The sequence below is a fragment of the Leptopilina heterotoma genome, unplaced genomic scaffold, assembly GCF_015476425.1.
Source record: "Leptopilina heterotoma isolate Lh14 unplaced genomic scaffold, ASM1547642v1 Lhet_80, whole genome shotgun sequence".
Lineage (NCBI taxonomy): Eukaryota > Metazoa > Arthropoda > Insecta > Hymenoptera > Figitidae > Leptopilina > Leptopilina heterotoma.
Window position 1 is genome coordinate 1,299,390 of NW_025111181.1, and position 27,731 is coordinate 1,327,120.

Consider the following 27,731-nt stretch of genomic DNA (forward strand, 5'->3'; position numbering starts at 1 on the left):
TCTTTTGCTATATTTTCTTCGTGTTCGCCTATTCCTCTTTTCTTCTCCTTTTTTTCTTTCTTTACCTTTTTCTCAGATTTATTTTCATTATCCTTCAATAAATTAGATGATAACTTACTAATGAATAACCATTTAACCCTTGACTATATCCTTTCTACCCAGGTGAAAAAGTTCCCGCGAATTAGACTAAGAAATTCCCGATAGTCACTCTCGAAAAATTCCCGGGAATTTCCCGGAAGAGTTCCGAGAATTTCTCGAGAGTGACTCCCGGGAATTTTTCTGTCCAATTCCCGGGAACTTTTTAACGTGGGTTATCAATTTTATTATTTTTTTATTGAATAAAAACATTCTAGATTGTTGCTGGGATGTTGCTGAAAAACATCCTGGACGATAGAAAATTTTTTGTAATTTTTAAGCGCTTTAAAAAAAAGTAACCACAGCCGCCGACTAGCAGAAGATCAGAATTTTCATAAAAAGACGTTTTAATCAAATTCGTTTGAATTTTATTTTTTTATGGAATGCTAACAACCTAAAATGTTGCTGGGATGTTGAAGAACAACATCCTGGACGATAGAAAAAGTTTCTGTAATTTTTAAGGACTTTTAAAAAAAAGTAACCACAGCCGCCAACTAGCAGAAGATCAGAATTTTCATAAAAAGACGTTTTAATCAAATTCTTTTGCATTTTATTATTTTTTATCGAGTGCTAAGAACCTAGATTGTTGCTGGGATGTTGGTGAACAACATCCTAGACGATAGAAAATTTTTTGTAATTTTTAAGCGCTTTAAAAAAAAGTAACCACAGCCGCCGATTAGCAGAAGATCAAAATTTTCATAAAAAGACGTTTTAATCAAATTCTTTTGAATTTTATTATTTTTTGTAGACTGCTGACAACCTAGATTGTTGCTGGGATGTTGCTGAACAACATCATAGACGATAAAAATTTTTTTGCCATTTTTAAGCGTTTTTAAAAATGTAACCACAGCCGCCGATTAGCAGAAGATCAAAATTTTCATAAAAAGAAGTTTTAATCAAATTCTTTTGAATTTTATTATTTTTTATGAAGTTTCAATATTTATGGCTGACTTTACTTGATTCTTACTACTTGAAAAGGAAGTTTAATAATTATCTATATTTATACTTGATTTTTACTATTATATTTTAATTTTTAAAAATTACATTATTCTGTTATCTTTTCTTCTTTATTCACTTTTTTGTTCTTTTCTTTTTTTTCTCTGTTTTTTTCTCTTCTTTACTCCCCTTCTTCTGTTTTCTTTCCTTATTTCATCGCCTTTTTTCTTGAATTTTCTTTTTTTGTTCTTTTCTTTTTTATCATACTTCTCTCTGTTTTCTTTTCTTTTCTCTTTGTCTTCTTCTTTTTTCTTCCTCTTTTTCTTTGTTTTCATTGCTTCATTGCTCGTCTTTTTTATTTTTTCTTATTTCTTCACCTTTTTCTTTTTTCGTCTTTCTTTCGTCCTTTTTCACACCTCCCTTGAAAGTATCTAATTGACACCAAAAATATGGTAAAATTTACTTTTTGCTTGACATTCTTGCTATCAATTCGTTGTAATTTTAATATTTTAATTAGACAATCTTCTAAAAGAATTATTTCTCCATAAATTTTCTTTTCGAATCTTTGAAATTTTGGACCTTAAAAAAAACTTGATTGGAATAAAAATGAAAATGAGGTGAGTTGAGATGCATGTATGATCTTTGGATTTCACGTCTCCTCTATATATGTATATACGTACAGAGGAGAGAGTGAGGAGGAGGAGGAAAGCACCCTCGTGCAATTATTAATTAACGTTTCCCCTCTTATGGCATTAACGCGGCTAAGAGGTATCCCTCCTTGCCGCCCTCTTTGCCTTTTCCCGACCCCTTTCGCTTCTGGTTCAAAGCGGTAGGAAGTAACGATACACCTTGGGCATCGTGTAACCGGCGACCTCGTCGACTTTACTTACAAAGAGAAAGACCTCAGGTTCTTGATGTACGTGAGAGTGCAGTCACGCGTGTATAACGCGACTAAAGTCAAGGGATGTCGTCGCCAGGAAACCACTGGTCTTTCCCAAAAGCGAGGAAAAAAAATCCCTTCAATTTGTCTCTCTTCAAATCATTGTTGGAGTCAACTAACTTTTTCCTGTCCTATTTCTTTCTTTAAAATCATTCTTACATTATTTATAATTATATAATTAGTTAAATAATCTTTAACGTCCGAGATCCTTTATTATAATTATAAATTCTTTAATTTATGATTATGTTATTAAATTGTTTTTTTGCAGACTTGGATATTTTTAAAAAAGATCAAACTGGACTCGTGATTGGAAGGTGGAAAATTCTTTCGGAGATCTGAGAAAGTTGTATGATTGTATATAGTTTGTAAATGGAAATAGGATAAAGAGTGAGATTGCGAGGATTCTTGTTCTACGTGCTGGGTTTGCGATTAAAAATTCCGTCTGGAGAGAAAGAGTCTCGTGCACTTATACGTCCCTTGGTGTAACATCTGCCTGTCCACCAAAAAAGGGGAAAAAACGAAGAAAAGGAAGAGGAAGAAAAATTGGAGTAAAAGACGAAAGTGTGCAGTGGCAGTAGTAGTAGTAGTAGCAGTAGCAGCGGCAGTAGTGGTGGTAGTGACGACAAGAGCTGAAGCTGAAGGAAAAGGAAGGGGATATCGAGCGTCCTTGTTCTCGACTGCAGATGCCTTTGTCGCACTTCTTGCAAGCTAAGAGTGTAAGAGGATGAGGGCGATCCACCCCCGACCCACCAACCCCAGGGTCGCCCCTTTACGGGTCTGCCGGCGGTGGCGGCGGTGTCGTATCTTGGCCTCCGCGGCGCGCCGCTCTATCGACGTACAGCTACCCATTCCTCCAACATTCTCATTCCCCTTTTTCCACTCTCTGTCTCTCTCTCACTCACTCCTTTTCTCTCCCCCCTCTCCGTCTGTCTCACACTCGGTTTCTCTCTCTCTCCGTCTTTCCTTCTCTCTCTCCTTCTCTCTCTTCTTCTCTCTCTCTCCTTCAGCACCTTACCCTTTCCCAAGTCATCTTCCTCCCACTCTGGGATCACCTCCTAGTTCGTAACTTGCGATTGCCGAGATAGTGTAGATATAGTTCTCCTATAGTTGAACCAGCAAGGATTCAACTTAAAGGTGGAGTGGGAGAGTGCACACCTCGAGAACTCTAGGCTCGCGTTATTGAGATGTCTGTCGGAGAATTAGGATCTTCCCGTACCCCACTCCACCCCCCCCGATAGTTACCACGATGTCGAGATCCATGCAGATCTCGAGGGGGTTATGGATTAGTAGAACGTATACCTGATCATCTTCATTCGAAACATCCGCACTTGAGGAGGACCTAAACTTCCCAAATGTTTAACATTCTTCTCCCCGGTTTCGAACTTGCATGCAAAAAATTTCACGACGAGGAAATAAATTACGAAAAAATTTGCGAATAAATTACAAATAGATAATTAATGAAAAATAAAGTAATAAATATATAAAAGATAAATGTTAATGTCTGATTATAATTGATTTTTACTACTGAAAGAAAAATTAAAGCAATTATGTCTGACTATACTTGATTGTTACTACTAAGAGAGGAATTTAATTATTTATGTCTGACTTTATATGATAATTACTACTATAATCAAATTTTTAGTTTTTTTGTCTGACTAATCGTCAAGTTTACTACTAGAAAAGGAGTTTTAATAATTATGCCTGATAATACTCGCTTCTTACTACTAGAAAATGCATTTTAATAATTATGTCTGACTATACTTGATTTTCACTACTGTGATATGAATTTTAATAATTACGTCTGACTATACTTTATTTTTACTACTACAATCAATTTTTTAGTAGTTTTGTCTAACTAAAATTAATTTTTCCTAGTATAATCAAATTTTTAGTATTTTTGTCTTACAATTTAAATTATTATTTAAATTGCATCCTATTAAGAAAGAGTTTTAATAATTATGCCTGACTATACTTGTTTCTTACACTACTAGAAAAGACATTTTAATAATTATGTCTGACTATACTTGATTTTTACTACTATGACAGAAATTTTAATATTTATGTCTGACTATACCTGTTTCTTACTACTAGAAAAGACATTTTAATAATTATGTCTGACTATACTTGATGTTTACTACTATGATAGAAATTTTAATATTTAATAAAATTATTTAGTAACAATACTTGATTTTTACTACTACAATTAAATTTTTAATAATTGACTGACTAAACTTGACTTTTACTACTTCAGGAGCTTAAATAATTATATCTGACTATTCATTATTTTTACTACTGTAACATAAATTGTAACATTTGTGTCTGACTAAACTTGATGTTTACTACTAAAACATGAAATGTAACAATTTTGTCTGACTATAATTGATTTTTACTACTACAAAAGAAATTTTAATAATTATGTTTGTTTATACTTATTTTTTGCTTCTACTGTAACCAAATTTTCCATATTTGTGTCTGGCTAATGTTCATTTTTACTACAAGAACTTGAATTTTAATATTTGCGTCTGGCTATTCCTCATTTTTCTACTATGATAGAAATTTTAATATTTATGTCTGGCTTTACTTAATTTTTACTACTACAATCAAATTTTTTATAATTACGTCTGACAATACTTGATTTTTACTACTAGAATAGGAGTTTTGATAACTATGTTTACTGTAATTGATTATTCCTTCTTAAAAAGTACCTTTACTGTTCATGCCTGACTATATCTGATTTTTACTACTCAAACAATAATTTTACTATTTATGTCTGACTATACTTGATTATTACTACTTGAACTGTAACTTTACTATTCATGACTGACCATACTTGATTTTTACTACTAGAATAGCAGTTTTAATAATTATGTCTGACTGTGCCTGATTTTTACTACTGTAAACGTTTATTTTAAAATTTATTTCTGAGTAGACCTGATTTTTACTACTGTAACCGTTTATTTTAAAATTTATGTCTGACTATACTTGATATTTACTACTAAAACTGTAACTTTACTACTTATGTCTGATTATACTTGTTTCTTACTACTAGGAGAGAAATTTTAATAATTACGTCTGAGTATATTTGATTTTTACTAAAATAATCAAATTTTTATGTATGTTTGTCGGACTGTACTTGAATTTTACTACTAAAACAGAAATTTTACTATTTTTGCCTGATTATACTTGATTTTTACTACTTAAACAGTAATTTTACTATTTACGTCTGACTATACTGTATTTTCTTCTACTTTCTAGTGCTACAATTACAAGAAAGTAAAATTCGTAGCGTCTGACTAATACTTACGTCTACTACTTTTGAAAAAACATCAAAAATAAATGTCTGATTATACTTAATTTTAACAAACGATATGACAAACATTCATTGAAAATACGCACCTCTTTTCTCAATCTGGATATCCGTAAAATTCCCCTCTTCCTCTACTTTTATTGAGTAATTATTCTCTACTTGTCTTCTCTTTTTTTTCCTCGGTTTATAATTCGACGAAATTCCCAAAGAGTCGATTGGCTTTCTAAAGGGGAATATAGAAAGATGAAACGCTAAAGGAACCGGGAGTATAAGCGAATTTAGTCTTTTTTAATTCCCCGGATCAAGTCGAAGCCGATTTAGGGAAGAGAATTTTTTTTTTTCAGAAAGTGTGTACTCCCTTAAATCGCTAATAAGACCTTACAAATCTCTATACTAACAGCAATTCTTTACCGAGGTTCTCAATTTTTTTTCCTTTGACCAAACAATCTCGAAAATTAAAAAAAAATTTTATTCTAATTTTGTTGAAGTAGATAATTTTTTTCCTTCACCCCAAAAATTGCATTAATTACTTTTCTCCACATAGATTTTTCAATATTTGTCAAAATTCCCCTGGAGTAAATTTAAATAAAAGTAGAAAAATTTTCGAAGTAAATGCAAAAAATTTTTTGAAATATTTTCGAGGTATTTCTCTACGTTTGTAGATAAATGCCTGGAAATATTACCTTTTCGGTGGGTAAATTTTCTGTCTGTAATGGAAAAAAACTGAAAATAAAGATATTTTATGTTTTGAAAATAAATATGTTTCATTTATCGAAAATAAAAAAAAAAAGAAAATTTGATATTGAGAGTCAGGAATAGTTGCTTTTTTAAAGAGGGGAAACTGATAATTTATGTAAATTAGTAAATTAGATGTATGACTGTCTCGAAGACAGGATATGAACTAATGGAAGGAAACGTTGAGACTAGTTGAGAGCCACTAGGTATTGATGCTCGATCAAGCAGCCCCTGGGGGTTTAATTAAATACAACCCCCATCCATATAACAGCCCCCAGCGTCGATTCCCCATGAAACGAGCAATATTTTTCACAAGACCATCTTCCGCGACGACGTTAGTAACAGACTATAGAAGTTGACTCTCTTTCTCTCTCTCTCATACTCTCTTCGAATCGGCATGATTAAAGTCGAAGCAAACTGCTACTTTCAAAAGCCTTGCGGCAAAAATTATTTTGACCTGCTTTCTATTTGTATTGTAAACGGGACAGGAAACACCGATCAAAATATCTTAATATCAAACATGACATTGTAAATTTTCATTCTCATTGTTCCAATACTAAAATATTATATTTTTATACATATAATGAAAGCAACGTTTAATTTTCAATTTAATTAAACTTTTAATTTTAAAAATTAATTTTTTTCAAAAATTTTATAATTAAATTTAGAATTAAAACTTTAAAATTTGTATCTATATAAAAATTTCTTTTTCTTTTTTTATAAATAAAGGACAGTTAAAATTGAATAATTGTTTGCTAATAAGTCACGTTAACTCTACGTTAATAGAAAAAATAAACTTTTACTAAAAAAAAGGAATAAAATACAACAGATACATAACAAGTTCATGTATAATTTACAAATTTACTAAAACTACATTAATTCCGTTCTAAAACCCAATGCTTTGGAATGTATACTTCCAAGTCATTGAAGCGCACTGTGCGAACATAATGTAGAAAATAAATTTGACATAATGCATTACAAATTACATTATTTTCCTTGACAATTTCTTGAAATATCGAAAGAGGAATTGTATTCACATTTTTAATAAACTTTTGCAAAAATTGCACAACATATGGCGACACTATTACGTTAATTATGGTCTACAGTCCAAAATATACTACTTATTAGTAGTAAAAATCAACTATAGTCAGACACAAATAATAAAATTTTTGTTATAGTAATTATAATCGTGTATAGTAAGACATAAATTTTAAAATAAACGGTTTCAGTAGTAAAAATCAGACATTGTCAGACATAATTATTGAAACTCCTATTCTAGTAGTTAAAAGCAAGTTTAGTCAAACATAATTATTAAAACTTTAATTCTAGTAGTAAGAAGTAAGTACAGTCAGACAAAGTTATCAAAAATTTATGCTTCAGTAGTAAAACTGACGTTTAGTCAGACAAAATTACTAAAAATTTTATTATAGTAGTAAAACTCAAGTACACTCAAACGTAATTATTAAAATTAATTTTACAGTAGTTAAACTGACGTTAAGTAAGACATAAATATAGAAAATTTGATTAAAGTAGTAAAAAATCACGTTTAGTCAGACGTCAATATAGAAATTTTTGATTATATTAGGAAAAATAAGGTATAGTCAGACATAATTATTAATATTACTTTTTAAGTAGTAAGAATTTAATATAGTCAGGCATAATCATTAATTCTTTTGTTCTAGTAGTAAAAATTAGGTTTAGTTAGACAAAAATACTAAAAAATTCATTACAGTAGTAAAACTCAAGTACAGTCAGACATAATTATTAAAACTTATGTTTCAGTAATAAAACTGATGTTTAGTCAGACAAAAATACAAAAAATTAGATTATAGTAGAAAAAATCAAGTATAGTCAGGCATAATTATTAAAACTCCTTTTCTAGTAGTAAACTTGACGATTAGTCAGACAAAAAAACTAAATATTTGATTATAGTAGAAAAAATCAAGTATAGTCAGACATAATTATTAAAACTCTTATTATACTAGGAAAAATAAGATGTAGTCAGACATTATTATTAAATTACTAGTCCTACTAGGAAAAATCTAGTACACTCAAACATAATTATTAATATTGCTTTTTAACTAGTAAGAATTAATTATAGTCAGGCAAAAATACTAAAAATTTGATAATAGTGGTAAAAATCAAGTATAGTCAGGCATAAATATTAAAATTTCTGTTGTAGTAGTAAAATTCAACTTTATTAAGACAGAAATAGTAAAAACTATTGTTAATTAGTAAAAATAAAGTATTGTAGGACGAAATTATTAAAATACCGATCCTAGTAGTAAGAATCAAGTATAGTCAGACTTAAATATTGAAACTTCTATCACAGTAGTAAAAAAACTAAATACTCAAACATTATATCTAAAACTCTTATTCTAGTAGTGAAAATTAAGTATAGTCAGACATAAATATTAAAATTTTTGTTATTATAGTAAAAATAAGAAATACTCAGACAAAATTATTAAAATTCCTGTTGTTAGTTGTAATCAAGTATAGTCAGACGCAATTGTTAAAACTTCTTTACTAGTAGGAAGAATCAAGTTTAGTCGGTCAAGAATACTAAAAATTTGATAATAGTGTAAAAATCAAGTATAGTCAAACATAATCATAAAAATTTCTGTTCTAGTAGTAAAATTTAAGTTTAGTTAGTCAAAAATATTAAAAATTTGATTACAGTTGTAAAAATCAAGTATAGTCATCAGACATAATTATTTGAATTCCTGTTCTAGTAGAAAGAAATAAGTATAGTCAGACGTAAATAGTAAAATTTATGTTTCAGTAGTAAAAATCAAGTATAGTCAGACATAAATATTAAAAGTTTTATCACAGTAGTAAAAAAAAGGAATACGTAGACATAAATATTAAAATTACTGTTTTAGTAGTAAAAATCGACTATAGTCAGACATAACTATTAAAATTCCTTTTCTAGTAATAAGAATCAAGTAAAGTCAGACATAATTATTAAAACCCTTGTTCTAGTATTAAGTTTAGTCAGAGATAATTATTAAAACTCCTGTTATAGTAGTAAGAATTAAGTATAGTCAGACGTGAATAGTAAACTTTCTGTTTCAGTAGTTAAAATCAAGTATAGTCAGTCATAAATAGAAAATTTGTGCTATAGCAGTAGAAAGTCAAGTAGAGTAAGACAGGAAATTGAAAGTAATTGAAAAAAATTTCTATTTAAATGAATAATGAAATTTAATAATGATATGCAATTATTTTTGGTAAGAGGATTGGGGGTGGGGAAGAATTGGTGAATGTAGACCATATTCAATAATGATGTTATATATGTATAGGCAGATATGAAAATGGTGTGAGGTTTGGTAGCATTGCTCTTGGCGATATGACAGGACCGCTTGGCACGGGAGTTGCAACACCCCCTGTGTCAAGAATTCATGTAGAGCTGGAGAGGGATCATAATTAACCGAATACCGATACTCACCCTGCCCAATCTCCATTTGCGACATACGCAACGCATACGCGCCTAATTGTACCAGTGGAGAACACCTGTTTACGTACGCGCGTGTGTGTCTACATATATATATACCACGAAACCAGTCCAGAGATATTTGAGGTATCGACTTATCGAATTAATCACTGACTAACTAAGTAATGATCGCTGTTTATTAACTCTCCTCAAATGGAATTCTCAATATATCATCAATTGGAATGTCTTAAGTTGATTACAAAATTCGAAATTGTATTTGTATCAGCTTTTTTTTTAATTACACACTATTGTTCTGTTAATATTCCAATAAATGGAAGTGTAATTTACAAGAATCCGAATTTTTAAAGAGGGAAATTTTTTTCACTTTTGGAAATTTCCATGTAATACGCTTACTGTTTTTTTTTTACAGAAATTCGTTAAAAATTACTACGAAAATCTTCAATTTTCTATCTTTAAATAATAAACACTTTTTTGTCAATATCTTGAATTCTTGACGAATATAAAATTGTAAATTTCTGCAGATGACTCTATTAAGATTATAGTTAATCAATGCTAATTACTCTATTAAGTTTTATTACCGACCTGTAAGTAGTAAAAATCAAGTATAGTCGGACATAAATAGAAAAGTGTTTGTTTTAGTAGTAAAAATCAAATTTAGTCAGACATACATTTCTGCGTTTGTTACAAAAATAGTAAATAGTAAAGCTGAAAATGTTCTATAGAATTTCACTAGAATTATTCTATAGAATAAATTTGATTCAAGACCTTAAAAGTCAGTTTATTTAAAAAAGGTCCGTAAAGTCCGTAATTTGATTAAAGAAAGACAAAATTTTCGTAAATTGTACGATATAATTTGGAAAATTTTAGAGAAATTATAAATGATTGCAAAATTTAATTATTTTCAAAAGTAATAAAATTCTTAACAGAAATTCAATTCTGTTAAAAAATTATTTAGAATTTTTGTCAAAATTTCAATTATTTTTATAAATAATAAAATTATTCGCCGAAATTCAATTATTTTTAAAAATTTTAAGAACATTCTTATCAAAATTTCAATTATTTTTGCAAATTTTCCTCAATTTAATGATTTTTAATATGTATTATTTTCATAAAATAATAAAAATGTATACAGAAATTGAATTACTTACAAATTTTTTATTAATTTCTTTGCAATATAATTCAATTATTTTTGTAATTAATAACATTTTTACAGGGATTCAATTATTTTTCTAAATAATAAAATTCTTTTTAGGAATTTAATTATTTTCATAAATAGTAAAATTCATCGCAAAATTTCAATTATTTTTAAATTTAATAAAATTTTAATCAAATTCCTCAATAAATATAATGAGTACTCAATATAAATATTTTTAAAAATTTTATTAAAATTCGTCAAATTCGTTTGACGAATTATTTAAAAATTTGTTAATAAAATTCTTTATGAGAATTTAATTTTAAGAAACATTCAAATATACAATAAATTAATTTTTGTATTTAAAATATTAAATTCTAGTAGAATTTGATAACAAAAATTGATTTAAAAATGAATTTCAGTTATAGAAACAAATGAATTTAAAAATTCTCAAAAAACTATTTCAAAAATTAATAAAAATATTGGATTTATAGAAAAATTTTAGTTAACACTAAAAAGAATTTAATTTTTGAGAAGTTACAAATTATTGTAGAAATTCAATTGTTTTCAAGAATAATAAAATCCTTCGCAGAAATTTAACTATTTTAAAAAATGGTAAAATTCTTCTTAAAAATTCAATTATTTTCCTAATTAATAAAACTCAATGCAGAATTTCAATTATTTTTAATACAATTTAATCGAATTTCTCGAAAAATGTAATTATTCTTATAAATTTTATTAAAAATCGTCGAAAGAATTCAATTATTTAAAAATATGTTGGTAAAATTCTTTATGAGAATTTTGAATTTAAAATTTTAAGAAAAATTCAATTGTTCAATAAATTATTTATTTTTGTATTTAAATAATTGAATTTTATTAGAATTTTCTATTAAAAATTGATTTACAAATGAATTTCAGTTAAAATTTAAGATAATAATTGAATATGAAAAGCAATATAGCGTGAATGTTTAGAAATAATTGAATTTTGAAAAAAATGTTTTTTTGCTATTTGAATGATATGAATTATTATTTTTTTATTATTTGCAGTTTTTATTTTCAATTATTCGTAAATTTTTAAATTAATTATATTTAATTGAAGAATGTACGAATAATTGAAATCTTGTAAATTTAAATATTGTAAAAAAATGGATTTTGAAAATTATAGAACTTTTTTAAAAATTAATTGATTCAGAGAAAAATTTTAGTGAAAAATTCTTAAAAATAATAATTGAATTGAAATGATGAAGATAATTTTGAAGAAGTAATTCTTATAATATAAAATAATGATTTTATCAATTTGCCATTTTTAATTATTATATGAAACATGAGGAAAACGATTACTTTGAGTCGAAGACTCGGAGTAATCGATTTCTTCATGTTTTATAATAATTAAAAAATTTTATTTCTATTTTTAAGTAGTTTTTTTATTTGACTCGGACTGGGTATAAATTTTTCAGTAATTATTCCGTAATTTTTCATTTTTAGTCCGTAAAATCCGTATTTTTAAATAATTTATTCTATTCATAAAATAATTTATCTATTTCTGAAAAAACCAGATACAATTGAAAAATCATTTTTTTAGACAAGTGTTCAATAAATGTAGGTTAAAAAGTATTTAATTGTTATTAATTACAGTAAATGTAGAGGCATTTTGAAAAGGACCGATTATACAGTGAATGGAACAGTGTTAGTTTTTTTTAGGTCGGCTAACCTCGGTGGTTAGTAGTGGGGTAGGTAGGCGTCTAGTTAGTCGAATCGGTGGTAGCCCATAGGGGATGAAGCGAGGCACGTTGGGACGATCGGGGTTTTGGTTGGGGGGGAGTGAGAGGGGGAGTGTTATTCGGCATTCGACTATCGTGTAAAACGGAAGTATGCTGCGTACTCTCGTCGAAACTTTAATCCTATGCATTTAAATTGTCATTAGCGTTCGTACGATAGGTACTGCAATTTACATAAAGTAACAGAGTAACGAGCCCATTTGCTACTCCACGTATTTGGTTACTTTGAAATTTATTTTTATTTTCTTCTGACCTTATTTAGATTTATTTTATATTGATGTTTAGATTCACAATATTTATTACGTAGTAATAATGTAATCATTACGTAGTAATAAAATTATAAATATTATTAATAATATTTGTTTCTAATATTTTTTGAAATATTCATTATTATTTATTTTAAAAAATACGTATATTTTATAAATCCTTTTTTTCGTTTCTAGAAAGATTTGTAGTTTTTGGCAAAGATCAGGTTTTTGTAGTTGAACAGAACAAATTGAAAGTAGAAAACATTTTTTATTTAGAATATTTTTAGTAATAGTTTTTTGTCTACCAATTTTTATTTTTAATGTTGAATTGCTGTTTGATTTTGGTTATGATTAGAATTGATTAATGGACGGAGAATGGAGACAGAGTCAACAGTAGTAACAGGGATTCTCGGTAAGCCAAGTAGTAAACACTAATTCGAGTCTGGCAGCGGTGTTTCTACAGAGCCATTAGATCTATGCTGTGCTGGCCGAATTATCGCGTCCTAATCGTGGGTTTGCAAGCGTTAGGCCTCGATACTCGAGAACACCAGATTGCTAATCCAACCGGTGGTCCTGGATCTTAGGAATGTTTACCAATTATTAAGGGGCACTTCGTGGAGCAGCACGTTGGGAGCAGTGTACAGTTATTTTACCCTTGTAAACTAAAATGGAAATTTAGGTTAAAACCAAATTTATATTTACAATTATAAATTTTGTCTTATATAGTGAAATATAATGAATAATAATTTTTAGGAAATTCTTCTGAAAATAAAATTTTTCATGTTTTGGTTATTTTTATAAAATCTATTCTTTAATAATTATTAACCATTTTCATAGTAAAGATTTAAACCTAGTTAACGAAAAACTAATATTTATGTCTGACTATTTCTTATTTTTACTACTGCGATAGAAATTTTAATATTTATGTCTGACTTTACTTGATTTTTACTACTGAAACATAAATTTTACTATTTACGTCTGACTATACTTATTTTTTACTACTAGAACAGGAATTCTAATAATTTTGTCTGACTATACTTGATTTTTACAACTGTAATCAAATTTTTAATATTTTTGACTGACTAAACTTAAATTTTACTACTAGAAAAGAAATTTTTATGATTATGTTTGACAATACTTGATTTTTACACTATTATCAAATTTTTAGTATTCTTGTCTGACTAAACCTGATTCTTACTACTAGGACATTTAAGTCTGACTATACTTGATTTTTTCTACTGAAACAAGTTATAATATTTATGACTGACTATACTTGATTCTTACTACTTAAAAGTAATTATATTAGATCAAAATAAAATTAATCTGGACTACCAATTACTTTTTTACTACTCAAAGAAAAATTATCATATTTATATCTGACTATACCTGATTTTTAAAACTGTTACAGTTATTGTAAAATTTATGTCTGACTATACTTTATTTTTACTACTATAATCAAATTTTTGTATTTCTGTCTGACTAAACGCCAGTTTTACTCCTAAAAAATAAATTTTTGATAATTATGTCTGACTTTACCTGCTTCTTACTACTAGAATAGGAATTTTAATAATTATGTTTGACTATACTTGATTATTACTACTAAAATAGGAGCTTTAGTAATTATGTCTAATTATTCTAATTATTCTAATTATTTTTACTGCTGTAATAGAAATTTCCTTATTTATGTTTAATTATACTTGATTTTTAGTATTAGAATAGTAATTTTAATAGTTATGACTAACTATTTCTTATTTTTACTACTGTGATAGAATTTTTAATATTTATGTCTGACTATAATTGATTTTTACTACTGAAACATAAATTTTACTATTCACGTCTGACTATACTTATTTCTTACTACTAGAACAGAAATTATAATATTTTTGTCTGAATAAACTTGATTTTTACTACTACAGGAGATTTAATAATTATGTCTGACTGAAATTGATTTTTACTACTAAAATAGGAGTTTTAGTAATTATGTCTGATTATTCTTTATTTTTATTACTGTTATTAAAATTTTATTATTTATGTCTGACTATACATAATCATTACTACTTCTTTTGTCCAAATAACAGAAATTCTTATATTTTCGTCTGAATGTATTTATTTTTTACTACTTATAGAAAAATTGTAATGCTTATGTCTAACTATGCTTGATTATTACCACTTCAACAGAAATTTTAATTTTTTGTCTGACTATACTTGATTCTTACTACTAGAGAAGAATTTTTAATAATTATCTTTGACAATACTTGATTTTTACTATTATTATCGAATTTTCAATATTTATGTCTGACTATACTTAATTCTCACTACTAGAACAGGAATTTTAATAATTATGTCTGACTATTCCTTATTTTTACTACTGTGATAGAAATTTTAATTATTATGTCTGACTATACTTCATTTTTACTACTAGAACATACATTTTAGTAATTATATCTGATACTTCCTTATTTTTATTAGTAGAAGAATAGGAGTTTTAGTAATTATATCTGATTACATTTGATTTTTACTACTAGAACAGGAATTTTAATAATTATGTCTGACTATTCCTTATTTTTACTACTGTGATAGAAATTTTAATATTTATGTCTGCCTATACTTGATTTTTACTACTTTTTTACAAAAAAAAACTTATTTTCGTGTTAAAGAATGAATAGTTTTGAAAGAATGAATGACAAAGATTAAAAATACATTTCTCTTAGATTTTTACTCCTTTATTAAACAATATGGAAAAAATGTATATTAATAATTACTTCATTGATGAATGGTAACAAAAGTCTCAAGATGATTGGTAGCAAAGCGTGACGACAAGCATGTGCGGAGAGGAGATGAGTTTCGAAACCGTAGTCGTACGTTTTAGGGAATATAACTCATTGCCTCTGCAACAATGATCTACGGCGGTTGTGGGACATTGCTAACTGGCCCCCTAGCAAAAATCTATGGAATAGTGTGAAAATTGAAAGAATTGTGAAAAGAGAATCAAACTCTTAATAAGCCAAAGTGCACGCGAGTCGAGTGCAAAGAGAGAATTTTTTTCCCCATAAGGTTGAAATAGCATCGAATTGTGTGAAAGAGAAAAAGAGAAAGAAAGAAAAAGAGAGACGGAATGATGAAGAACATGGTAGATTTCCATGTTATACGAGTTAGAGAATACCACGGGAAATTCCACCACCTTTCGAGAAATTATGACCCATCCATTGACGAAGGGGTTTTTTTTTTCAAACTCACACTGGACAAAATTCCACTAGGAAAAACTGTCCCTTTTCGTCTCCTGAGAGGTTTTTTAAATCGAGAATGAGAAAGACCAGTGAATCAAAGCCGCACCAACAAAAAAAAAAAAAAAGAAAAAACAGTGGTACGTGAGTTCGATTCCTCGGATCGTTTAAAAATGATAAATGTGTCAAGTTAAAAATATGACTGGAGAAAAATACGCGAGAAAAGTCCGTTGGAAATTGGGGAGAAAGGGGGGGGTCTCCACCCTTTAGAGAGGAATTGAGGGTGAACGAGAAAAGGATGAGAGAGAGACGAAGTTGGAGAAATCGAAAAACTAATATCCGCCCCCGGGGGCCGTTTGTTTCGCATTGTTTCGGACGCCGCCTCCCAGGCTGTTGTCTTGGCGTGATTGAGTGTCGCCATTCTTCATGAAACAGTAACTTTTCTTTCTTTTTCTCATACTCTATGATCCAAGGGAATTGGAGAATTGGTATTTCGACACTTTTATTCATTCATCTAACGAATTTTTATCTGAATTGGATTCAGAAAATTTTCCCGAAACTCAGTGATCTATGTTTGTTTTGAAAATTGTTTGATAGCAAAAAAAAAGGAGGAACGATTAAAAAAAAATGACGAACGACTTGGTGCGACAGTTTGGCGGTTAGATTGTTGTGAAAATGAAAGGTATCGATATAAATGTTGTAACTAAGGGAAAGAGTGCAACAATAATTGCAAAAATTGGGGATTACGTAAATTTGGAAATGCTTCTAAGCCACGTCTATCAAGGACCTCTAATATTAATGCAAGATCAGGGTTGAGGTAATGCTAGTGGAAGTCCTGGCTTAGTAAGGTCTTTGCTATTATTATATTTGGATCGTCGATAATGCTGTCACTTCGCATTTGTTGACATTAAGGGTTCTAGAAAGTTAGTCGTTTATCCCGCACTTGGAGACGGGACAATTTTCAATGATTAATCCTACATTAGTTCTCTTTCTTATCAGGGCAACATTAGTAAACCGATTTGCGATTTTGAATTAATATTATAAAAAAAATTCGTAATGTCTGACTATACATGATTTTTATTACTAAAACAGAAATTATAATATTTAGGTCTGACTATACTTGATTTTTACTACTTGAACCAAAATTTTAATCATTATATTTGACTATTTCTTATTTTTACTTCTATAACATGAATTTTACTATTTATGTCTGACTATACTTGATTTTTACCACTGCAATCAAATTTTTGGTAATTAAACTTGATTTTTACTACTAAAACATGAATTCTAATAATTATGTCTGACTATACTTGATTTTTACTACTAAAATTAAATTTTTAGTATTTTTGTCTGACTAAACTTGAATTTTACTACTACAGGTGTTTCAATAATTAAGTCTGACAAAACTTCATTTTTACTACTAGAACAGGAAATTTAATAATTACGTCTGACTATACTTGATTCTTACTACTAGAGAAGAAATTTTAATAGTTACCTTTGACCATACTTGATTTTTACTATTATTATTGAATTTTAAATATTTATGTCTGACTAATTTAAATTCTTACTACTAAAGGACAAGTATTATTTAAATAAAATCATTATTTTCTAACGAATATATATCTTTATTTCATTTAAGAAACATTAATTTATGACATAAATAAACATAATTTTTACAATCTATGTCGGACTAGACCTGCTTTTGACTATACTTATTAGATTAGTATAATAATTTTCAGTGGAATAATTAGTATGATAATATTTATATTACCAGAAAATAATAATGTTTTTGCCGAACAAATACTTAATTCCACATCTTATATAAAATAATAAAATTTTATATTAGTGAGTCTAACTATAGTTGATTTTCACCATTCAATAATATTATCCCCTTTTTGTAAATATTAAAAACATTCTAAAAATAAAATATAATAGCTTACAAATTTATTAATTTCTATAGTAACATTTTACAAAAACTAAATTTTTCTATTTAGTGATAATTTTACAAACAGCTGTAAAAATATTGTCTGTTTAATACTTATTTTTACTACTTTTGTAAACTAATAGAAATTATAACATTATTGTCTGACTTTATTTCTGACTATATTTTTATTAAGTAAATAAAGGTTTAATATTTATGTCTGACTACTGTTACAGAAAATTTTAATATTTATGTCTGACTATACTTGATTTTTACTACTTAAACAGAAATTATAATATTTAGGACTGACTATAATTGAGTCTTACTATTAGAACAAGAATTTTAATCATTATGTCAGACTATTTATTGTTTTTACTACTTAAACAGAAATTTTACTCTTTATGTCTGACTATACTTCATTTTTGCTACTCAAACAGAAATTTTACTCTTTATGTCTTACTATACTCGATTTTTACTACTAGAATACGAGTTTCAGTAATTGTTTCCGATTATTTCTTATTTTTACTACTGTTATCCAAATTTTAATATTTGCGTCTGACAATACTTGATTTTTACTATTTAAAAATAATTATATTACATCAAAATAATATGAGTCGTGTCTGCCAAATACTTTTTTTACTACTTTTTTTGTAAAAATAAAAAAAATGGCGTCTGGCTATACTGTCCTTTACTACTGTAAACAAAAATGTACGTTTTTCAAATTAATGATATTTTAAAGTTGAAATATTTAATTTAACGAATTTAATAGCTTTTAATTGTCCGAACATTACCTATATTTTTTATTAACATTATTATGATTATCAAAAATGTCCTGCTTATTATCTTATTAACAGAGACAAATTTAATAATATCTAGAGATTTGTCTGAATGTTACAGATAAAATTAAATACTTTCGTCTAAATAAAAACTACTTGTACTACTTAGGACCATAAACTTATAATAATGTATACGGTTACGTCTGACGAAAACTGATTTTTACTACTTAGTAATATATGACACTGATTATTGACAGTTTTATATAGTTCTAAGTAGTAAAAAACATGTTTAGTCAGACATAACTAATAACAGTAATAAAATTAATAATAGAAAAAAATTATTTTTACTATTATAAAGTTATAATTATTCAAAGAAAACATCTGTATATGAAATAACACTGTAAAAAAAAGGTTCTTAGTTAAAGCTGATTTCGGTATTAAAATAGAACCAAATTACGATTTAGTAAAAAAATTGGTACATAAAAAAATAAAAATGGTTCAAAAATTGGTAAATAAGTACCTTTCTTTTTACAGTGAAGGAAAGAAAAGGAAAATAAATAAAATAGTCGAAAAAAAATTGAAAAAAATATATAAACAAATATAAAAAGTAAATTAACAGAAAAAATAGAAAAAAAACAGATTTGTAAAAACATGAAAAAAATGTGTATAGTTTGCTTGTGAAGATTTACCCTAAGGAGGTATTAACGAGGAGCCAATTAAAACGATAACAGAGTCCAGGTATCTGGAGACTCAGTCCCTGTGTAGCCATAATCACCAATAACAGGGAGTCTCTTTATATAAGAAAAAAAAAGAAAACTTTCCTTCTCGACCCTTCCCTATCACTACTTCCCTCCGACACTGACTGAGAAGTTGGTTTACCGCCCCCGGGGGTGGATAGCGGGTCTAGTTAAGGGGCGTCTTAATTACCCAAGGTAATGAACACCTTGTCGTAAAAACTTGCGCCGGTTTAATTATTTCGACCCGGTCTTAGTGCTCCTTTCGTCTTTACTGCTGCTCGGTTACCCTCGTCCTAAGGAGTGCCGTCATGACTGTACCCTTCCTTTGGTAAAACGTAAAACACTTTTCAACCCCATTCCCTTGCACTTCTTTTCTCCTTGCTCTTTTTAATTTTTATAGCAATGACGTATGTTTCTCTTAAAACGGGAATTTTTATTTGTCGTGGCAATTCAAATTTTTTTTTCTTTCACAATTTACGAAATATAATTTAAATTTAAATGGTTAAGAAATTTCCTTTAAGAAATTTCTTAAACATTTAAATTTAAATTATATTTCGTAAATTGTGGAAGAAAATAAAATTTATCAATAAATGTACATTAAATTTTTTAGACATTATTTTATTGTTATTTTATTGTTTCTAGAAAATTCGAAAGGAGAGTAGATCCAGTTGACTAAAGGTTGACTGCCACCTTCGGGCGAGCCTTCGGGAAAAAATTATTATATTTTAAATTTCTTTCATCTATTTATATTCGAAATTAAATTAAACAAAAATTAAAGTATGCAAAAATGAAAAAAAGTAAAAAAGATACAACAAAAGATTCTTGTCTCTTGAGTGTCGTGCGTCGAATTCAATTACCAGTGCGAGTAATTCTTTTTTTTTTTTTTTTGCCCGGACACAACAGGCAGTAGTGTTAGTCGCAACGCTCTCCTATAAATTCGCGGGAATTAAACGAAAGAATGCGGTCTGCGTCAACGTGCAACCAGCTGGTCTGCCACCCTTAACACTGTATAGGTGGGTTTGGGTCGTTTTTGAGGGTTGTTGGATTTTTAATTAAGGGCGCCATGACTCCCGCCAAGAATTCCGTGCATCGTTTCCAGCCACGGCTCACAGCAACTTGTTCGTATTTGCTCAAAACTCCCATTCCTATTCACATTCCGTTATGTATTTTACCCTTTTAATATTGGTCATCCCGGACTAAATTATTATATATATTCGGAGAAAATTCACATTGATTAATTTATAAGTCTCTATATTCGTCTCTCTGAATTTTTTTTTTCATTTTCCTTTTATTCAAAAAAAATTTTATTAAAAATTTTATTCAAAAGAATTTTATTATTAACCATGGAAAAAAATTCATTATCAATGTAGAAATTATGAAAAAGAATTTTATTATTAATATTGAAAAAACCCGATTCTTAAAATTGTTACTTTTCTTATTAATTACTGAACTAAGAAGTTTTTTCAATAATTTCAATAAATTATCTAAAATTAATTTAATGAAATTGTAAACAAAATATTTGTTGAAATTATCAAAAAAATTAAGTATTAAAAAGTATAAAATTCTATAAAAAATTTTATAAACAGATTTTATAATAAATTATAAAATTATAATTATTATAAATATAAATTACAATATTATATTATAATATTTATAATTTTATATTATGAATTATAAATTAAAATTATAAAATTATTATGAAAATTATTCATAGAGAGAGAAATAATAAACAGTGTTCATGGAGTCGAATTTAAGGTCTATAAAGAGTACAATAAAAAGTTTGAAAAAAGACAACATTTGATAGGGGTGGAAATCAATTTTTAAGAGAGAGAAGATGTCGAGCGGATGTTGCAGACTTCTCTTTTGAAAGGGAGTGAATTTTCCTGACCGTTCATTCCCCTTGTGTAAGCGAGGGTAAGTTTTGATTTATGGAAAACGCCCGACAGATTTACGAATATCAAATTCACGTTTAAGGGGTTCTTGGAAGGTGCCATAGGTTTCATACGTGTACCAACATTATCGTTCAGAATTCACCATCAAGTGTTTGCAAACAGATGGAGAAAAGTCAAATTCCATCTTTTTTTTCTAAGAAACATTATTCTTAAATATTTCTTTCGTATTTTTGCAAAATTTTTACAGTTTTTTTTTGTAATATATTTACACTATTTTTTACAGTATTTCTTACAATATTTTTGGTGGTATTTTTTTATACTATTTTTTACAGTATTTTAAAAATATTCTTGATATTTTTTTACAGTATTTTTAGTATTTGATTAATTAATTAATCTGATTTTTACCATTGCAATCAAATTTTTAGTATTTTTGTCTGACTAAACTTGATTTTTACTTCTACAGGAGTTTCAATAATTATGTCAGACTATTCCTTATTTTTACTACTGTGATATAAATTTTAAATGTTTTTGCCTGATTAAACTTGATTTTTACTACTACAGGAATTTAAATAATTATGTCTGACTAAAATTGATTTTTACTACTAGAACAGCAATTTTAATAATTATGTCTGACTATTCCTTATTTTTACTACTGTTATAGAAATTTAAATATTTTTGTCTGACTAAACTTTATTTTTACTACTAGAACAGGAATTCTAATAATTATTTTTGACTATACTTGATTTTTTCCACTGTAATGAAATTTTTAGTATTTTTGTCTGACTAAACTTGATTTTTACTACTATACAGGAGATTTAATAATTATGTCTGACTGAAATTGATTTTTACTACTAGAATAGGAGTTTTAGTAATTATGTCTGATTATTCCTTATTATTATTACTGTCATTAATATTTTAATATTTATGTTTGACTATACAGTATTATAACTACTTCTTTTGTACAAATAACAGAAATTCTTATATTTTCGTCTAAATGTATTTATTTTTTACTACTTTACGAAAAATTGAAATGTTTTTGCCTGATTTAACTTGATTCTTACTACTACAGGAGTTTTAATAATTATGTCTGACTAAAATTGATTTTTACTACTAGAACAGCAATTTTAATAATTATGTCTGACTATTCCTTATTTTTACTACTGTGATATAAATTTTACTATTTTCGTCTGACTAAACTTGATTTTTACAACTAGAACTGGAATTCTAATAATTATTTCTGACTGTACAATATTATTTACAGAATTTCTTAGTCTTTTCAGTAGTATTTTTTCAGTATTTTTACACTATTATTGACACTATTTCTTACAGAATTTTTACACTATTCTTGTCAGTATTTTTTACAGTATTTTTTCAGTACTTTTACACTATATTATTGACAATAGTTATTACAGTATTTATTACAGTATATTTACAGTATTTTAGAATGTAGTATTTTTACACTACTCTTGACAGTATTTCTTACACTATTTTTACAGTATTTTTACACTATTCTTTACAGTTTTTCTTACAGTATTTTTAGTAATATTTTGACTATATTGTTTACAGTATTTCTTACAGTATTTTTTACACTTTTTTAGTTTTTTTACATTATTTTATAAAGTAGTGTTTTAAAGTAATTTCATTCGAATCCATTTATTTTTGGTCAATTTCTTAAATTTCTGATTCGAAAAGAAAAAGTTTGATATAAAAGAAAGATGTGAGAAGAGTATTTTTTTTCTCAACTATTCTTTGAATTGAACAAAATGCAAATTCTCTCTCTCTCTCTTTCTCTCGACGGTAAACCTCGCCTAGCGCGTGAAAGTAACGTGACGAATAAATCATTCGAGACTTGAGAGAATTCTATAAGAGGATAGAGAAGGAGACTTTTTCTGAGAAAAGAGCACGAACTACAACCCTGCTATTTATGTTTTAGAATCGACATATTTCAGATGCGCTTTTTAAATATTAAAACTCTAAATGGAAGGGGCCGTGTAGCTCTACAATTTTTCCCTCTTTCACTCACCGTCTTGAATTGCAAACCTTGTGATTAAAAATATACATTTACTTGGGCCAAAATTACATTCAATGAAACATTGATTAGACAAAGTAAAAAAATCTCTTGATAATCTAAATGGTTTATTAATAACAGTTTTTTTTAAACTCATAACAATTTATTAATTACCTTTTTTAATCTTAAAAACAATCGATTAATAAACATTTTTTAATAATCAACACAATTTATTAATAACCATTTTTTAATAATCGAAACAATTTTTTCTTTTACAGTTTTTTTCTAAGAATATCAAAATTGAGACAAAAAGTGTTGCGAAGCAACGTTTTGATTCTTTGTTTGTCTCAATTTTCATATTTAAAAAAAAATGAGTTAATAATAAAGAATAATTTAATTCAAAGCACAGTAGAGAAAAAAATATTTTTCCTCCAAAAAAAAAGGCTTAATCATACTCTCTTTGAGAAGCGAAACCTTTTGAGATGAGCCTATTTGAATTTTTGCAACGTAAAAGCGAAAAGAAGAAAATTCTAATTGATCTTTGAGGTCTTACAGGTACATAAGCAAGTTTCGAGAATATAAGAGCAACATTCACGACCTGCACTAAATTTCCTTTTCCTAGGAAAAGCGAGAAAGATAATTCTCGCTCTCTTCTCAGATGTTCACTTCAATCTCTTGGCGAATATTTGAAGAGGCCAGATCAAAGCTCGTCTGGTCAATTTCATCAACATTTGAATACGAGCTTTTCCCTAACTCAGCCAAAACTCATACCCCCATTTCCTTCTCCACTCTTGCTCTCTCTTTCTCTCGCTCACTCTCGCTCTGAAGATATCTCTTTGCGCAGGCTGCAAAAAAAAGGAGCACACGAACGAAAGACAGAGAAAATAGACACACAAAACTGAGAAAGAGAGAAAATACTGAAAAACTTTTGAAAAGTGACTTTGGAATGGGTAACGTTAGTCGAATGCCAATAACGATTCCAAAGACATTTCTTCTTTTCAACATTTCCATCAAGGATTGCGAGTTTTTTTTTTTTTTTTACAAAAAAGGACTTTAAAATCTCTTCGTTGCCTTTTTTTGATGCTTAATAATAAATTGGGAAATATTTTTTAACTAAAGTAAATTATAAGTGCAGAAAATAATTTCTGTAGTAAAATTTTTAAAAGACAATTTTTTTTAATTAGGTTCTTTGTATTTTTTTGTTTTGCATTTTTATTCGATAGTGTATTTTTAATGCTTCTGTATTTTTACAGGTTATGTATTTTTTTAGTACTGCATTTTTATCAGTAGTGTAATTGTATCAGCAGTGAACTTTTCTTAGCACTGAATTTTAATCATTAGTTTTTTTTATTAGTACTGTATTTTTATCAGTATTTTATTTTTATTTGTATTGTATTTTTCACTGAGGTGAAATTTTGTAATTAGACTTTAAATATCATAGTAGTAAAAATCAAGTATAGTCAGACATTAATATTAAAATTGGTGTTCTAGTAGTAAAAATCAATTTTAGTCAGACATAATTATTGAAATTAAAATGAAAGTAGTAAAAATCAGGAATAGTCAGACATAATTATTAAAATTTGTGTTCTAGTGGTAACAATCAATTTTAGTCAAACATAATTATCGAAACTCCTGTAGTAGAAAAAATCAAGTTTAGTCAGACAAAAATACTGAAAATTTGATTGCAGTGGTAAAACTCAGGAATAGTCAGAAATAATTATTAGAATTCCTGTTTAAGTAGTAAAACTCTCGTTTACTCAGACAAAGATATTAAAATTTTTATCACAGTAGTAAAAATCAAGTATAGTCAAACATAAATATTAAACATTTTTTCACAGTACTAAAAATAAGGAATAGTCAGACATAATTATTAAAATTCCTATTTTAGTAGTAAGAATTAAGTGTAGTCAGATATAAATTATTAAAAATTTATTGTATTTTTATTTTCACTGAATTTTTTTTATTTCTTTCAATTTTATTTCTACATTATTCCAAAAATTGTATTTTTTCTTCCTTTTTTAACAATTCCATTTTCTTTTACAATTGTATCGTCGTGTATAAATTGTGTATGAAAATTTTCTCAAAGATAGAGGGGTGAAAGCCTCGAGAGGAGATTCACGATCAAAGCGTAATTTTAATTAGACAGATTATACGAAAAGATAAAAATTATTAAAATTATTGCCTTAATGAAAGGGAGCTCTCGCAGAGTTAGGGGGACGCGTAATTAAACGCCAGAGGTAGCTTTCTCTTCAAGAGGGTAAGTAACACACCATATACCTCAACCAGAGAAAGCCTTTTTTTGCCCCGAAAAAAAATTATTTAAATCATTTTTCTTCTAAAAAGAACGTTAAAATTAAAAACCTTTCTCTCTTAAAATAACGTACTGTTAATAAATAGTTGTTGCACCAAAATAACATAATGTTGATAAATAGTTTATTCCTTTCTCCCTTAACTTATTGTATACAGAAATTATTTTTTACGTGATTTATTTTACAACAGTGTTTATTTTACTCATTTGGATGCATTAGTTAAAAAATTTTTTTTGGATTTTTATATTCTATTAGATCGTAACGATTAAAAAGTGATAAATTTTTGAGATTTAGTTGACTATAATGACAGTGATGATGACACTAATGACATTGATGACAAAGAGGACAGTGAGGATGACACTAATGACACTGATAACATTGATGACAAAGAAAACAGTGATAATGACACTGATGACACTAATGAGACTGATAACACTAACGACACTGATGACACTAATGGCACTGATGATACTAATGACATTGATGAGATTGATGACATTGATGACAATGATGACAATGATGACATTGATAACAGTGATGACACTGATGGGACTGATGACGCTGATGACACTGATAACAGTGATGCCAATGATGAAGAGATTGAAAAGAGACGAAGGTGACTTGCTGTCAGTAGCTTTTAGTCTTGAGATTGTCCGACAGCCAATGGAAGGTCGATAAGAGAAGTGTACACCCTCCCTTGTCTCCTGGTAACAGATCAACCCGCAAACCGCAAGGTGCCACCACACCCCCAAAAACCACCCCCAACACCCCCACGGCCAATGATCGGTCCTAGCCACCCCCTAGACCGCAAACCAACCGCAAGACGATGCGCAGAACGAGTATCAACCCCTACACACAGCGCATTCCAACCGCAAAACAAAATGGTGTCTATCATCCCTTAACTTACCAACCTTCAGCTTGCTCCCTTATTTCACTCTTCCTTTTTATAAATCTCAATAAATTATTCACCTGCATTCTATCGAAAATTAATTTGTTTTCTTTAAACCCATTTCTAGAAATTGAATAATATCTACCTTTGAACACTATCTTACAGAAATATTTTTGCTCAAGAAATATTTGTTAAAGAAATTTCTGCTAGAGTAGTAAATTCTAAAGAAATAGCTGCTAAAAGAATATCTGCTAGGGTAATGTCTGCTATAGAAATTTCTGCTTTAGTAATATTTGCCATACACTGAGAAAACAATATATTTGAATCCAACATAATTATCTTCGTTATACAGTCAACCAAGAAATATTTTTAAAATTAAATATAATAATTTTTAAATAATAATTAATTAAATACATAATAAGTTCGATTAAAGAAGTTTGATAAAAATGAAGTTTGATTCAATAAAAATTAGGTTTAGTTCAATTATAAACTATGTTTAATTCAAACATTATGTTTTTGCTTTGCTACTTATTTTCGTATTAAAAATTTTTTTTTCTCCGTGTAGATTTCTACGTGTAGATTTCTACTGTAGATTTCTGATGAATACAAACATTTACTGTAGAATATTGAAATATAAAAATTGATTTATAAATTAGATTATAGAAAGGAATAGTTATCAGTTAGATTTTATATTTACTACTTACGAAAGTGCCATATATGTTTATTATTTATTGCGACTACTTTACTGGTTGGGTATTATGACACAAGGTCTAGTAATTTTCTAACCAGGATGTAAAATTCACATAAGGATAATTTGCACAGATAGTTTGTGGGATAAGCTGAAAATCAGACAAATTTATATCACTTGCTGCTTTAGACGGTCACTAACCAAATATTACAATATGTGACATTAATATTGCCTCGATATTCCATGATTTGAAGAAGAATATTCGCAATACCGTACAATTTTTACGCAACATTTTTACAATCATTTGTATTATTTGGGATGAAAATAAAACCAAGTAGTATAAGCAACGTTTAGTCAGACATAAAAAAATAAATTTTTATTCAGTTTTTTGTACAGTATATTTCAATTTTGAAATATTTTTTACCTTCAAAAATTGCGGTAATTTCGACCGAAGTAGTAAAAATCAACCATAGTCAGACGTAAATAAAAAAATTTCTAGTTAAGTAGTAAAAATCAAGTATAGTCAGACTTAAGTAAACAAATTTTTAGTTTTGTAGTAAAAATCAAGTATAGTCAGACGTGAATAATAAAATTTCTATTTCAGTAGTAAAAATCAACCATAGTC

At 27.8% G+C, this 27,731-nt stretch overlaps 1 protein-coding gene across 1 annotated transcript; it reads left to right on the plus strand.

The window, feature by feature from the left end:
• The first annotated feature begins 1,683 nt into the window (after positions 1–1,683).
• Positions 1,684–26,149, plus strand: LOC122511115 (prostatic spermine-binding protein-like). The gene is made up of 2 exons (XM_043626175.1): positions 1,684–1,688; positions 25,840–26,149. The coding sequence occupies exons 1-2, from the start codon at positions 1,684–1,686 to the stop codon at positions 26,147–26,149; spliced, it is 315 nt and encodes a 104-aa protein (XP_043482110.1).
• The last annotated feature ends 1,582 nt before the right edge of the window (positions 26,150–27,731 follow it).